We start from the raw sequence: 13,125 nt of genomic DNA, 5'->3' as shown, positions 1-13,125 counted from the left end.
CGTGGATTACATGAAATCCTCTCCACCTTAATGCACCTTTGTCATGGCAGGGATAACACGTCAATGTAAGGGTCGGGTCAAATGGACCCCATAGGATAGCACAAGGGTTATAATGAATTATACCTGAAAAAGGTGTACAGAAGGACAATCAAGTGCTGAATATTGTCAAAGCAATTACAACATGTTGCATGATGATTATATTCACTTATGTTCTACTTTTCTTGTAAGCTTGATATCAAAACGTTTTTTAAAAGAAGCAATTATGGATTTTATTGTTTTTTTTTTTTTACAGCTTTAGGTCTGAAAACATGGGGTTTAAATCTGTAATTCTTACTAAAGGAGGCTCTCTGTGTGTCTTTAAGGAATTATCTTCAGTGTGACCACACGTTGACACGCTACTGTAAATAACTGCCCAGTTTAATTGATGACAGAGGCTTTACTCTGCAGTCGCCACTACATCCAAGTTATATCCCAGACGTCAGCTTCATTCAAATTAACCAAACAAACAAACAAACAAACAAAAACATCAATCCCATGCGTTGCAGTGACTCAGCTGACATTTATGTTGGTGGAGCAGAGATCATTGAGGTCAAGTTGTGGATGATGACTTGATGTCTGACACAGGCACAGTTTGGAAGAGGTTAGGTCCAATGATGGAAAAAGGTTAATTCTTTAAAAGGCCTTAGTATTAATTCCAGAGAAAAAGGTCACATTTTTGACAAACTTCTACATTGAAGTGCCAGTGGAACGGCCTGCAACTCATGCTTCTTGCTTAGCTTTTAAGTAGTTTTTCCTTATGTTTGAATTTGTATTGTTATTTTTATGATTATTTGTTTTATGTAAACCCCTTTGACGTGTTCTGTAACACGAAAAGTGCTCCGAAAATAAAGCTGAATTTGAAATCAAAATTGTACTTGATCTTATAAGGTTTTTTTTACTTGAAAAACAGATATTGTATTACACAAAACACAAGTTTTGCCGTGTCCCCTTTACCTGTGTTGAGATCTAATGTGTAATGTTTAGAGGATTTTCTTTGACCTTTGTTGGGCTATAAAAAGCTTTCACCTTTGTCCTGTTGCAACACATGACAACAAGCTTGGTACTTATAGACCTTCATAGTACCGCTGCTCTTATTGGACCAATACAGTTTGACTTAATTGGTTATTTGGAACAAACAGCTTAACGTGCATTGTTTCCCAATTTAGCTTCAGCATCCCGAGATTATGCTGCATGCTTTATGGCTAGCATTATTTTTTTAAATGAATTTTGATGTTAACATTACAAATTAAAATTTTTCCTTTCTATCAGGGTGTTTTAAAACTTAATAGTAGAATTAATCATATTAGTCTAATAGTAAGGACTTCTTTTATAATTTAGTAGAACTGTGAGAACTGCAATCTACCTTTCCAAATCCTCAATTCACTGAATGAAACCAGATTTACTTATTTATACAGTGTGTCAGCAGCTTAACAAGGCTTAATCTGCAAGTTCGGAGCTGTCTGTGCTTCCTCCTTTGAGTCTGTGCTTACTGTTTTTACCTCCAGCTTTAACCAAATTAGACAACTGCTCCACACACCTACTGCTTTGCAACCAGAAGGCAAAGCTGTTTCAGAGAATTTGATTCTAATCTGTTGGATTCCTCAGACGTTGCTGAGAAAATCCCCCCACGACTGCAGGTGGAAGAGCAGCGGCTAGAGTCTGCAGGAAGGATGCCATTGTTGTGTTGTGCCCACTAATGAGGTGCTACAGGCGTATCCGATGAGTCCACTCTGTAACAGTGATCCTGACTCAGCTTCTCATTAGGGAAGTTGATGTTTCCCAATTTAAAAACTACATTTACTGCTAACATTGGCAACATCTTTGAGCAGCAGTTACATCCAAACAGACACAGACTTAAGAGGGCAAATTAATAAACCTGTCTAACTGTATATATTTAAACGAATTAAGACACAACTTCAAACCAATACTTAATTAACTCCAAACATCTGCAGTGAAGTATTCATTCTGAGATGAAGGCTAAAGGTGAAATTATAGACTTGGCTAAAAGTAGAACTGCAACAATCCCCCTTAACTTTATACAGAGCGGCTTCAACTATCATTGATTCATTCATCTTCTAAACCCGTTTTGTCCCTTTTGGAGTCACGGGGCTGCCAGAGCCTATCCGGCTTCAACTTCTTTTTGTCAACTTCTGTTTTATGGCCAAACATTAACATTCCATCCATCTTCTTAACCACTTTGGGGTCATAGGGCTGCTTTTGGGCAAAGGTGAGTTACAGCCTGGACAGGGCCACAAAATCATACACCTATACATGTACAGCTGTGGGCAATTTTAGAGCAACCAATCAACCTATAAAGCGTGCTTTTGGACTGTGGGGGGAAGCTGGAGTCCCCAGAGAAAACCCATAGACGCACAAGGAGAATAAGCAAACTCCACACAGAAAGGTCCCAGCGGATTTTTGAACCAGTGCCTTCTTGCTGTGAGGCAAGAAGGCCAAACGCTGCAATATATTATCAGCGTTTTCCTCAAAATAGGGCAGCAGTGGTGCAGACGTAGGGCGGTCAACCTCTGATCGGAAGTTCACAGGCTCGGTTCCTACCCTGCGCACCCAAGTGTCCAAGTTTCAAGACTCTGAACCCCACATGGGTCTTGGTGGTTAAAAGTTGGCGCCAGTGTAAGGCAGCAGAACCACCATCAGTTTGTGAATGGGACTGTGAAGCACTTCGGGTCAGAAAAGCACAATGTACCCTATTTACCATTATAGATCCAACAGTGCTGGATCATTCTTTGCTGATAAATTACAACGCAGCACAGAAATGCTGATTTTGTTGCATCAGCACAAACCGAAACAACAGTTTTGTGTAGCTTTTTGTCTCCTTTTACATAACTTAGGTGATAAATAATCAGTACTCTAGTGCTGTGACCCTCTTTAGGACTGACTTCTCTTCTGGCAAGACAAATTAGCAACGAGAGGATTTTAACCAATGACCCAAAAGTTGAGGTTAGTGTCACAGGAACTTTGCGCAACAGGATTCTTAACAGAGTGACTGGTTTAGCAGCCCTATACTTAAGAAAATGCATGTCAGTGATTTAATCATCACAAATCAGAGGCATTTCATCTCAAAAGAGGCTATTTTACTGTAACTGTAGGCACTAAGTGAAGATAAAATCAGTTCATTTCTAAACTTTATCCTTAAATTTCAAAGGTTTTATCAACTTTTCAACCTAGATGTTTTCTTAAGCAACCATAAGAAAACTTCTTACAATAAAATGTATACAATTAAAGCCTCCAAAAAAGTAAAAGGAAGAATAAAAAGTGACATTCATTTGTTTATTTATTGAAGGCCCTTTAGAATCAGCCACTGAGTATGTGTTGAGGCTCACTTATGTCAAGTGCTGCCTTAGTGCTTAATAGTCTTAACACAGTAGATGAATCCTCTCCTTAAATAGAAGTTACATCACCTGTCTAACGAACAGAAACGCAACAGTTTAATCTGTCTGGTGATGGCCCGATGCCGCCATGTCATCAAAGAGTGGCGCATTGTCACAGATCCCAGTAGATAAAGTACACAACAGGTGAGTAGCAGCATCCGTTTATTGTGGGTGTTAATGAGTGCGGATGGAGGAGCGGCACCAAAATAATGCATAATTGCAGCGTAGGGTTTGCTTCAAACAGAAAAAAGGGTCTGCAAATTTACCAAGAGTCGGAAAATAAGAAATTAGAAAGCCAACTACACTGTTTTCATGCTGAACATATATTAAACTGGATTTAAAAATCTAAGTCCATCTTGCATTCACTTGCTTTTAAAAATCATATTAGGTTTTTTTATTTTTGTTTTGACTTCTTAACGTCTGGCTCCACAATCTTTTGTCCGGTGAGGAAGTTCCACACACCGCCTCGGTAGAACTCGTTCCCGAATGAGTAGAGGAGAGCGTTGAAGAAGGGGTTTGTCTTTGCAATGACAGGAAGCAACTGAAGGAGAGAAAACAGATCATAAAATGCATTTACACCTGGTGGATTCTGGGTAGTTTAGCCCTCACTAAGCATTTGGATTGTGCTAATAGTGCAACATGGCAGGATATCTTAAATGCCAAAAACAAAACGTTTGAGTGAAGCTCATTAATCTATAAATATTAAACAAACTCATGGACAAAAAGGAAATGAAGAGTTTTTGGATAACTTTTCATGTGATTTGTTAAAATAATTGACAATAAACGCTCACCATTCGCAGCTTCGGAGAGACGAGTTTGACATTTTCAAAGCAGGCGTAGATACACATGAGGACGTATGGACCCCAGCACATTAGCATAACCCTTAAGGGCAAGCTAGTGTTAAACTGAAAAAGAGCACATTTTTATACATTATGTTAGAAGAATCCAAAGATAATAAATATCGTCTCATATTAAAAAAAATGTGGTACACCAATTATATATTTTTTGCCTGTTTAAAAAGGTTCATTAATGGCATAAAAATGACTGATATTCCATAAACAAGCAAAAATTATTTTAGTAAAGAGTGCAAAATTCAATTTTGAGTCGAACCTTTTTTACCTCGCTGCTATTATTTTAACTCACAGGGAGAATTGCATCTCCAAAAAAACAATAAACAAAAAAAAGTAGTCATTTAAAATGTAGGCACTTCCATGATAACAAATGAATCTAATTTGTATGTAAGAATCCTAAAAATAGTGAAAACAAGACAAGAGATGTCAAAATGACTTGTTTACAACTCAAACAACAGGGATTGTATTATCCAATGAAGACAAGAAAACTACTTGACAATGTTAATAAACAAAAATTAGTTTTGAGTTACTTTTCCGAAATTTCCAGGAAGTATTTTAGACAAAAGTAACAGTAGTGGAACTACAAATGCCACGAAGGATTAAGGAAGTTCTGAAGGCAAAAGGTGGTCCAACTCGGTACTAGCCAGGTGGACCAAATAAAGTGGCCAGTGAGTGTATATCTCTTTCTTTTTTGTTTTTTGTTTCGTGAATTCTTCAATTCAGATTTTTATCATAGTTATTTACATAAATCCATAAATCTCTCATTTACTGAAAATGTTATCCCTGTGCCCCAAATGTTGGAAACTTCATCATTTAAAAAAAGAAATTAAAAAAACAGTAGCCATGTGCAATTCATCAAGCAAGCCTCTTAAAATCAATGACTGTAAATGAGAAATGGACTGAGCATCCGCTCATGTTCCAAACAGGAAGTACCTGCTGGTCCCAAAAAGCCAAAATCCAATAGACTTCTATTAAGATATAAACAGCAATCACTGTCATTCTATTTGTCAGAATAACCATTCTTGGGCTGCAACATCTTTCTAACATGTTCTTGCTGATCTTAATTTTTTTTAAATTAAAATTTTTGCTGTAGTGCAAGTTACTCAAGTTATAAACTGACCAATCAGATGCCTCAAAGGAAAGTAGGTGGGCTCACATCAAATGTTCAAAGCGCTTGATTGACAGATTCTCCCAAGCCCACCTTCAGTGGAAGGGGTGTGGCCTTCCAACATGCCGTCTCCTGAATGGAGAGTCGTCATAGAAATGTAGACTCAGACCGACACAAACCCATCATGGCTTACTGAGGACGTTTCTAACATGGCGACGGGCATATCGTGGAAAAATGGCTTAGAACCGGAAGCAAGGCCTTTTCTATGGGTGATGTCACACTCAGTCCAGTTCTCATATACAGTCAATGATTGAAATGCATGTAGGTTCCAATCACTTTATATGTTAAATTTTAGACTACAGAGCTCATTTTCACTTAACATGCAAAATTAATCTTTTTTTAATAGATTTACCCTTTAGTTCTTTTTTTAAGAAAATAAAACTAATACCTAAATTACAGCACATTATCTATCTTGTTGGATATGAACGTTTACAATGTTTTTTGTGAGTTAGCAATTATAATTTTCATGTCTAATATCTCAGACTGTTTGATTAATATATTGTAATGCATTTACCCTGTAGTAGTGGATCTTCTTGAAGTGTTTGTAGATGGCATCGTAGCATGACAACATGATGAAAGCCGGGAACATCAGGTAGAAGAACACCAGAGACAGCATGTAGGTGATGTAGTCCCTGTTACAGAGGAAAATGACAAAAAAAAAGTGCTAAATAGTCAAAATGCAGATTCTCCTTGTCACGGCACATTTCTTAGTGAAGCTTTTTTTTTTTTTTTTTTAAATATTGTGTTAATAGAACTTCACCGATCTCCTTTGGTGTAGTCCAGAGTGCAGCCAATCCTCATAGGCTCAAAGTCATAGACGCCCCAACCCATAAGTGGAAAAGCAGACCATAAAATTGAGAGGATCCAGATGATGAGGCTTATTGTTATAGATGTGCTCCAGAAGAGCTTCTGCCCTGCAGAAAAACAGAGGTATGGAGTCACCGCGACGACAGGGGATGTTTAATTACAGGAATTGCAAATGGAATTTAAAATAAAGCGTTTTCCAGATTAACTTTCTATTCTAAAAGACAACATCTCTGTGTGGAATTGAGCTTTTATTGCTTTGAACTTAGTATTCTTCTTCCTAGTATTCTTTAGATGCCTTGGAGCGATGAAGCCAGAAAGACCTAATCTTATGCTTGAATAATTGGAAACCTACACCAACAAATAATCCCAATCACTGATGTGATTGTTATAAAACATAGGGAACACTGTCTTACATTTTCCTATATTTTTGTGAGGGTAAAAATATGGTTTGGTCTTCCAAGACCAGAACCATCCCATTGGCACAAAGACTCTCTTGTTATAAAACACATTCCGTCTCTGACCTCTGTTGCACTATTGTCCTGAATGAAATGGCAAAATAGCATCCTTAGCCTAAAAAACCTCAGAATTATATTACTCCTGAAGCTCTGCAACTGCAAATTTTTTCAACTACTTCAGCTACATTTGAAAAATGAGTTTCTGATTAATATAGCTTCCTTTGCAGTCCTGTTACACTGTCAGATGAGGCTCACAGCACTACATCATTAAACATGAAGCCTTTTTCTTCTCCGTAAGGCATTTTTGTTTTATAGTATTCATAAAATCCCAATGTTTCCAAGGATTTCCTTGATTCTTTTCTATATTTAAAAAAAAGTGAATGAGTACACATGTTGACCCTTTTAATGACTTGTTTGGGTTTTATTTCAAGGGAATAAAACTACTAAAAAATACTAATAAATCAATTGCCATTTTTTAAATTGTTAACATGTATTTTTTGGTTGATCTCAAAGTTTTTAAAAAACTTATCTCTTTGGAGTGTCTGATATTACCTAAGTTTTATCTCACTGGGTTATATAGGATGTAGTCAACAGGAATTATTATATATATATTTTTTAGTGAAATGTCAGTTCTGTCACTTATAAGCCTGTTGTTAAAGTGGATGGAGTTTTAAAAATACATTTTTCAACATATCTATTTCTTGTTTGAAAGTTCGTATTGACAATGTTTGAATGCTCTAATTGTTCTTAAATCTTCCTTACAGAGGATCAAAAAGAAATGTCCACCAAGAAATGTGAGGATGAATAAGATTTGATGTGGGCATTCTTTTGCTTACTGGTGCAGTATTGGTGATATCTGTCCCAAGCAATTGCAGCCATGAAACTGATGGAAGCCAGAACTGATATCATCCCTTGGAAGCCGTGATAGTCACAACCTTCCTGGCCAAAGGGCCAGTACCTAGAGAGGAAACAAAGAGCCTTCTGTCACACTCCGCTCCAGCTTACTGCATTTTTTTAAACACCGAATAGTTGCATTTCTCAGCAACCACTTTGGATTAGGGCACTGGCTCGAGAGCTTTTTGGCTGATGATCCACAAAACAATGCATACTTCTAAACCCCACATCACAGGCAGCATTAAACTGATGGATGTTAATTATTTTTTCACTTTTACTAAAGGCATGCATTGACATAGAAGAAAACAAAGGAGCATCCATTGTCTGAACTCTTGCTGTAATTCTCACCTCATTAAAAATGCCCAGTGTTCGAAATAATTACAGTGGCAGAAAAGACTACCAACAAGTTTGGTTTTGTTTGTGCTTCAATAGCAGATTATGCTAATATTTTACACTAGGATGCACATTAGTAACAGTTCACAAACTAAGGTAGTTATTTCAGAGGAAAACTACTTTTAAATAAGAAGTTTTTCGCTTTAAAGCTTTTTTGGGCCTTTTAAAAAAACAAATTTGCACTCTCAAGAATGAGCAAATATCAAAAATAAATGTTAATCATACCGATAAAATATTGGTAAAACACTTTTCCTGGAACGATTATTTCAAAGCAGGACTATAATTGACTTAAAATATGATTAATATTATTATTTCTAATAATAAAACACAATAGTTGAATAACTTTGGTTGGTCACTTGCAACAGAGCTGGTTGCAACACTTTCCAGTGTGAACAAAGGGGATTGTGGATTGGATTATGAAATCCAGAGGCTTACTTGGTTTGAGCAGGATAATATCAAACACTGGACTTAATTTTGCCAAGGGACTACGTAAAGAGGCTTTGTACCAATCTATGATAAAAAAAAAGGAAGTGCTTATATAAGCAGAGCAACACAAGCATAAATGGTGTTTCTTCTGTTTGATACCTGAGATAACTCGCATAAGCAGCAGTGAGCCCATTTATATTCAAGCTGATGTCAGCCAGTGCCAGATTGAAAACGAGGAAGCTGCTGGGACTTCTCATCTCCTTAACTCTGAGGAAGGCCAGGATGCTGATGGCGTTGAGGAAGAATCCTAACAGGCCTGGAAGGGATGACAAGGAACACTTTTTTCTTAAAAATTGGAATCCATAATTTTACCACTGAGTTACAGAAACAAACACAGCAAAGAAAGTTATCTATCTATCTATCTATCTATCTATCTATCTATCTATCTATCTATCTATCTATCTATCTATCTATCTATCTATCTATCTATCTATCTATCTATCTATCTATCTATCAAACAAACAAACAAACAAACAAACAAACAAACAAACAAACAAACAAACAAACAGATCCAGCACCCAAATTGCCAAATCCTCCAAAATAAAAGCTGCCTTCAGCAAGAAACGTTTTACAGAACGACACAGATTAATTTTATGCTTCTATGAGATCTTTGCATGGATTTCCTCCACTTACCCCCAACTAGAAGCGCAGAGCCGAATGTAAACATGTCAAAGTCCGTGAATCCCTCCGGTAATGTGTGCGTCCCCATGGTTGGATGGATGCACAGCCACACGTTTGCGTAAAACACAGCTCCTTCTCTATGCGTCTAAAGCTTCTCCGCTTCGCTTTATAAAGGACCTCTTCTCACGTGAAAAAGCATAAGGGTCTTATTTCGGTTAACCCCCCCTCAAACTCCCCCGTTTGCAATCCTCCCAGGAATGTACTAACGAGCACACGTCCTGCAAACTTTCTGCAGCTGGTTGCTGCGCAGCGACGTTTCTCTGCAGTAAAATGAAACTACCCGCTGAAAAACCTGACTTCCAGCAAGTTTCCTCCACTCAGCTGGCCTTGGTGGCTGATTCAGGAAAATGGGACCATGGGAAATGTTGTTTTTTGACAGCAGGCTTGACTCAGTCCCTGGGTTTTCTGAAAGTGGGTCAGTGTGATAAGGAAAGTAAAGTTAAACCACATCTCCAAAAGACAGAGTCCAGTTAAACAAAGCCATTGACTTTATAGCCAAGGAGTCTTTAAGTAGCATAAATGCTTTGAAGTAATTGTTTTTATGGCAAGTTAGAGGTGATATTTAAAACATTTTTCTTCTTCCTGTCTGGTAAATCCTTGCTTTTTATTCAAATCCACATTTTATTCATAGAGCAGTTTCACACAGCAGCAACACAAAGTGCTTTACAGGTTTAAAACAATTAAAAATATAATTATTGTGTAAAACACACACAATCCCATCAATCCTTCCGACTCCTCGCAGCCAACAAAATGAGACATAAAATGACACATGAACAAAATTTAAAGTGTAAATAGATAAACAAACTGACATGGAAACCTGGCTGGATACTGATGTGAGGAAGTGACATTTGGGAGAACTGTCCACACTGGAGACCGACACAGAGGACATCACCATATAGGATACCTCCTGATCAAGGCAAGCAGCCAGACCCAGAATATCCCATGGCAATGAACCCGTTCCACAAAAATGGTTGGTCAGTTTTTGAAGGATCCCCCTCCATAAATATACAACACTAAAGTTAAAACATTTAAAAAGAATAAAATGAAAAGACATACTTTAATTGAAATAATCAAATAGTCGCAAAATAAACAGTCCAAACAAAAAAAGTTAAGAAATCAAATTGTTTAAATATCAAATAAATATATTTCTACATTTCAGCTAAGAGCCATATTAAAAATGTAAGTGTTGAGCCTTCTTTAAAAACATTAACAGCTATTCTAAGAAGAGATTTGTCAGTTCAAGAAGATGCTTTACAAATACGCTGAGAGGCAGTCTTGCTAAAAAATTAACCAGATTATTTTTTTTTTTTGTACAGCCAATTGTCAAAAAGATTGTTTTTCAGCTGCAGGTCATGCTTCTTCCAACAGATTAATGACCCAGGAATGGCTAAACTGAATTTTTTTAGTTAGTTGGCCGACTGTTTAAATTTTGATTACCTGATTTTCAGTAAATTTTCGTTTGTTGTCACTTTTCCTTATTGTTTTTAATATATCAGGAGAAAAGTATCAATAAAATGTGCACCTTTTACGTTGGTGGGTGTATTTAGACAAATAACTGTCCTAATTCTCTGAGGAACTCCCATTTGAAATTTATTTTTTAGAAAAAAGTGCCCAACAGATTTAAATATCTACTTTCCTCTGCTTCTGTTCTTATATCAGTAAACAAACTAAAACTCAGCACCCAGGATATATTTTATCAGTCTGCTGCAGCTCAAAGTTCTAGTTCTGTCACTGAGTTCAATCAGTAGAAGAAGAAGATCATTTCTAAAATCAGAAAAACATCAGACATTTGTGTTTGTGTGTGTCACACAGTCAACCAGAATAACCTTTTATAAAATGAGGACAGCAAGAATTGACCTGAGACTCACGCATTAGCTTGAACCTTTTAGAATGCAACATTTGGGTAGAGTCTCCTCCACTAATCTGTCCACAGATTACCACAAACTCATTAACTATGCAGAAGTGGTGTGTCCCAATAGACTTATAGTACCCTTTTCTGAAACAGTCCATATTGTCCTGACCGAGGGCCCAGACTTCCTCTCATTGAGTAAAGTGGAGCTGCAGCAGTGTTGATGTTCACGCTGGCATCTGCTGCTCTGACACTACCGAAACTCAGATTTGGAACATTTGGTTCAGAAAATTAGTTCTGCTGCCCTTAATCCAAGTAAGAGGCCTGCAAGTTGGTACACAGCTAAAGGGTGTGGGTGTGGGGAGCAGTGCAACACCATGCAGGAGCATAAAGCAAACACTGTGCCAAGTTTCACAATTCAAAAGATTCAATAGCACAATCTTTTAATCTGCTGCAACTGAGGGTGATGAAACCGGAGCCAGCCTGAGCCCACCTGAGCATGAGTGCAGCAGGATGACATGGAAGATGCACAACTTCACTTTAATAGGTCAACTGAAATACTTGAGAGATATAAACATTTTAACTCTGAGCATCAAGATATTAATAATAACCTATTACTTCATGGTCATCCTAACTGTTTATCATGTCACTAAAAGAAAAATAGAAAGTAAAACTCACCAAACCAACTTAAATATCTAGTTAATTTTGCTGCTGTGGATCAACAGTGGCTTAAAAGTGTGTAAAAGTAAAACTTTTGAATTTTAGCCTCAAATTCTGACTCTGATTTGTGTTGATGGTTAATTACTGTCAGAGAAAGACTCTGGAGCTCATTTAATACATTTTGAGGAGCAAAACCTACTACTTTGTCTGTTTACTAATATGTTTCCTTTTATTATATAAGTTACAGGTTCAGTGACAGTCCTTTGTCCTCATTAGTATTTTTTTTTTAACTTTTAATTCTGATGTCTTCCCATAAATGGTGCAACACAGATACATTGAGCTCTGTTCAAATGCAAAAAGTTATTCTGCATTAATGTGGTGTCTGAAGATTTGTTGTTTTTCTCACGTTCATGTTTGTTTTCAGAGTTGGACAATTATTTTTCTGATCATTCTACGCAGCATTTCTCTAAGTTTACATTTTTCCCTGACGTACATCAACCCATTGGTACAATACGCACTAAAATGAGAACAAAGTCACAGTTTGAAAGTTTAAAATGTTATGCTTTCAAAAATATAATTAATCTTTAATCAAAACTAAATTGTGTTTTTGTCCAGATTCCATGTTTTTTTCCCTCTAATTAGAAGAATTGCCAAAAACAGACCACATACCCTTCTGTCAAATTTTGGAACCCTTTTTGGCCCACGAGTAAAAAAGGTTTACCCACCCCTGTTCTAAATGGAAACCAATAGAGAGGGGTTCAAGATCAACTAAAATTATCAAGTCATCTTTATTTGGCCTTGAAGGTTGATGAGACGGCCAAACACAGAACAAAAATAAAGTTCTCTTTTTTTGTGTCACATGGACTTTATTCCATAGAACCAAACATGCGGTGTATAAAATACTTCTGCATAATCTTTTCGTTTTGCAATCAAACAAAGGTCTCACTGTTTCATTTTCTCCAAATCCCAGGCTCAATTTTCCTTAACAAAATGGCTTTTTGTGTAAGGAATGTGCCTTCTTGTTTCCTTTGTTAAATTTTAGTAATGTTTTCTTATTTTTTTTTCATGTTTTTGTGTGTTTTTGTCATAGCAGCACCTGGATTAATGTTATTTACCCACCATCTGTATATCAGTGTTTAGTTTTCAGGTCATCTGTGATGTTACACTTTTTGTTTCTCCCTGATATCTCAGTCTCTTCAAGTTTAGGTTTATTTCTTAAACCTTTGAGGTTTTGTCACAAGCTTAGACTGCTGCGCTGTGGGTCCTTCTCCTTCACTCTTGCTTGTCTCCTCTTTGACTGTTCCATCTTCAGCTTTTATTGCTTTTAAACAGCCTTAATTCTTCTGCAAAATTGACCTTTCACTTTACTTCATCTGAAACAGGAGTAAAAGAATTAGTATTAGAAACCCAGCTTTTATCATGCTGTTTCTTTATTTCATTTTTTGCAGGA

At 36.9% G+C, this 13,125-nt stretch overlaps 1 protein-coding gene across 1 annotated transcript; it reads right to left on the bottom strand.

Annotated features, from left to right (window-relative positions):
* Positions 1–3,576: 3,576 nt before the first annotated feature.
* Positions 3,577–9,462, bottom strand: LOC101162876 (RPE-retinal G protein-coupled receptor). The gene is made up of 7 exons (XM_004080435.4): positions 9,119–9,462; positions 8,585–8,741; positions 7,549–7,670; positions 6,211–6,364; positions 5,965–6,082; positions 4,223–4,336; positions 3,577–3,972 (listed from the first exon to the last, which is right to left on the bottom strand). Exons 1-7 carry the CDS (start codon positions 9,192–9,194, stop codon positions 3,826–3,828), a joined length of 888 nt encoding a protein of 295 aa, XP_004080483.1. The 5' UTR covers positions 9,195–9,462; the 3' UTR covers positions 3,577–3,825.
* Positions 9,463–13,125: the final 3,663 nt, after the last annotated feature.

Source organism: Oryzias latipes, chromosome 19 (assembly GCF_002234675.1).
Source record: "Oryzias latipes chromosome 19, ASM223467v1".
Taxonomy (NCBI): domain Eukaryota; kingdom Metazoa; phylum Chordata; class Actinopteri; order Beloniformes; family Adrianichthyidae; genus Oryzias; species Oryzias latipes.
This window is presented reverse-complemented; position numbering and strand designations above follow the sequence as displayed.

What these genes read in the sequence shown, in the direction of transcription:
- LOC101162876 (XM_004080435.4), bottom strand. Translation starts at nt 9,194, where the DNA reads ATGGGGACGCACACATTACCGGAGGGATTCACGGACTTTGACATGTTT. An exon ending in AGAAGATCCACTACTACAGG is followed by an intron (nt 4,337 to 5,964) that starts GTAAATGCATTA and finishes GCTCTTTTTCAG; the next exon opens with TTTAACACTAGCTTGCCCTT. An exon ending in TCTCTCCGAAGCTGCGAATG is followed by an intron (nt 3,973 to 4,222) that starts GTGAGCGTTTAT and finishes TCTCTCCTTCAG; the next exon opens with TTGCTTCCTGTCATTGCAAA.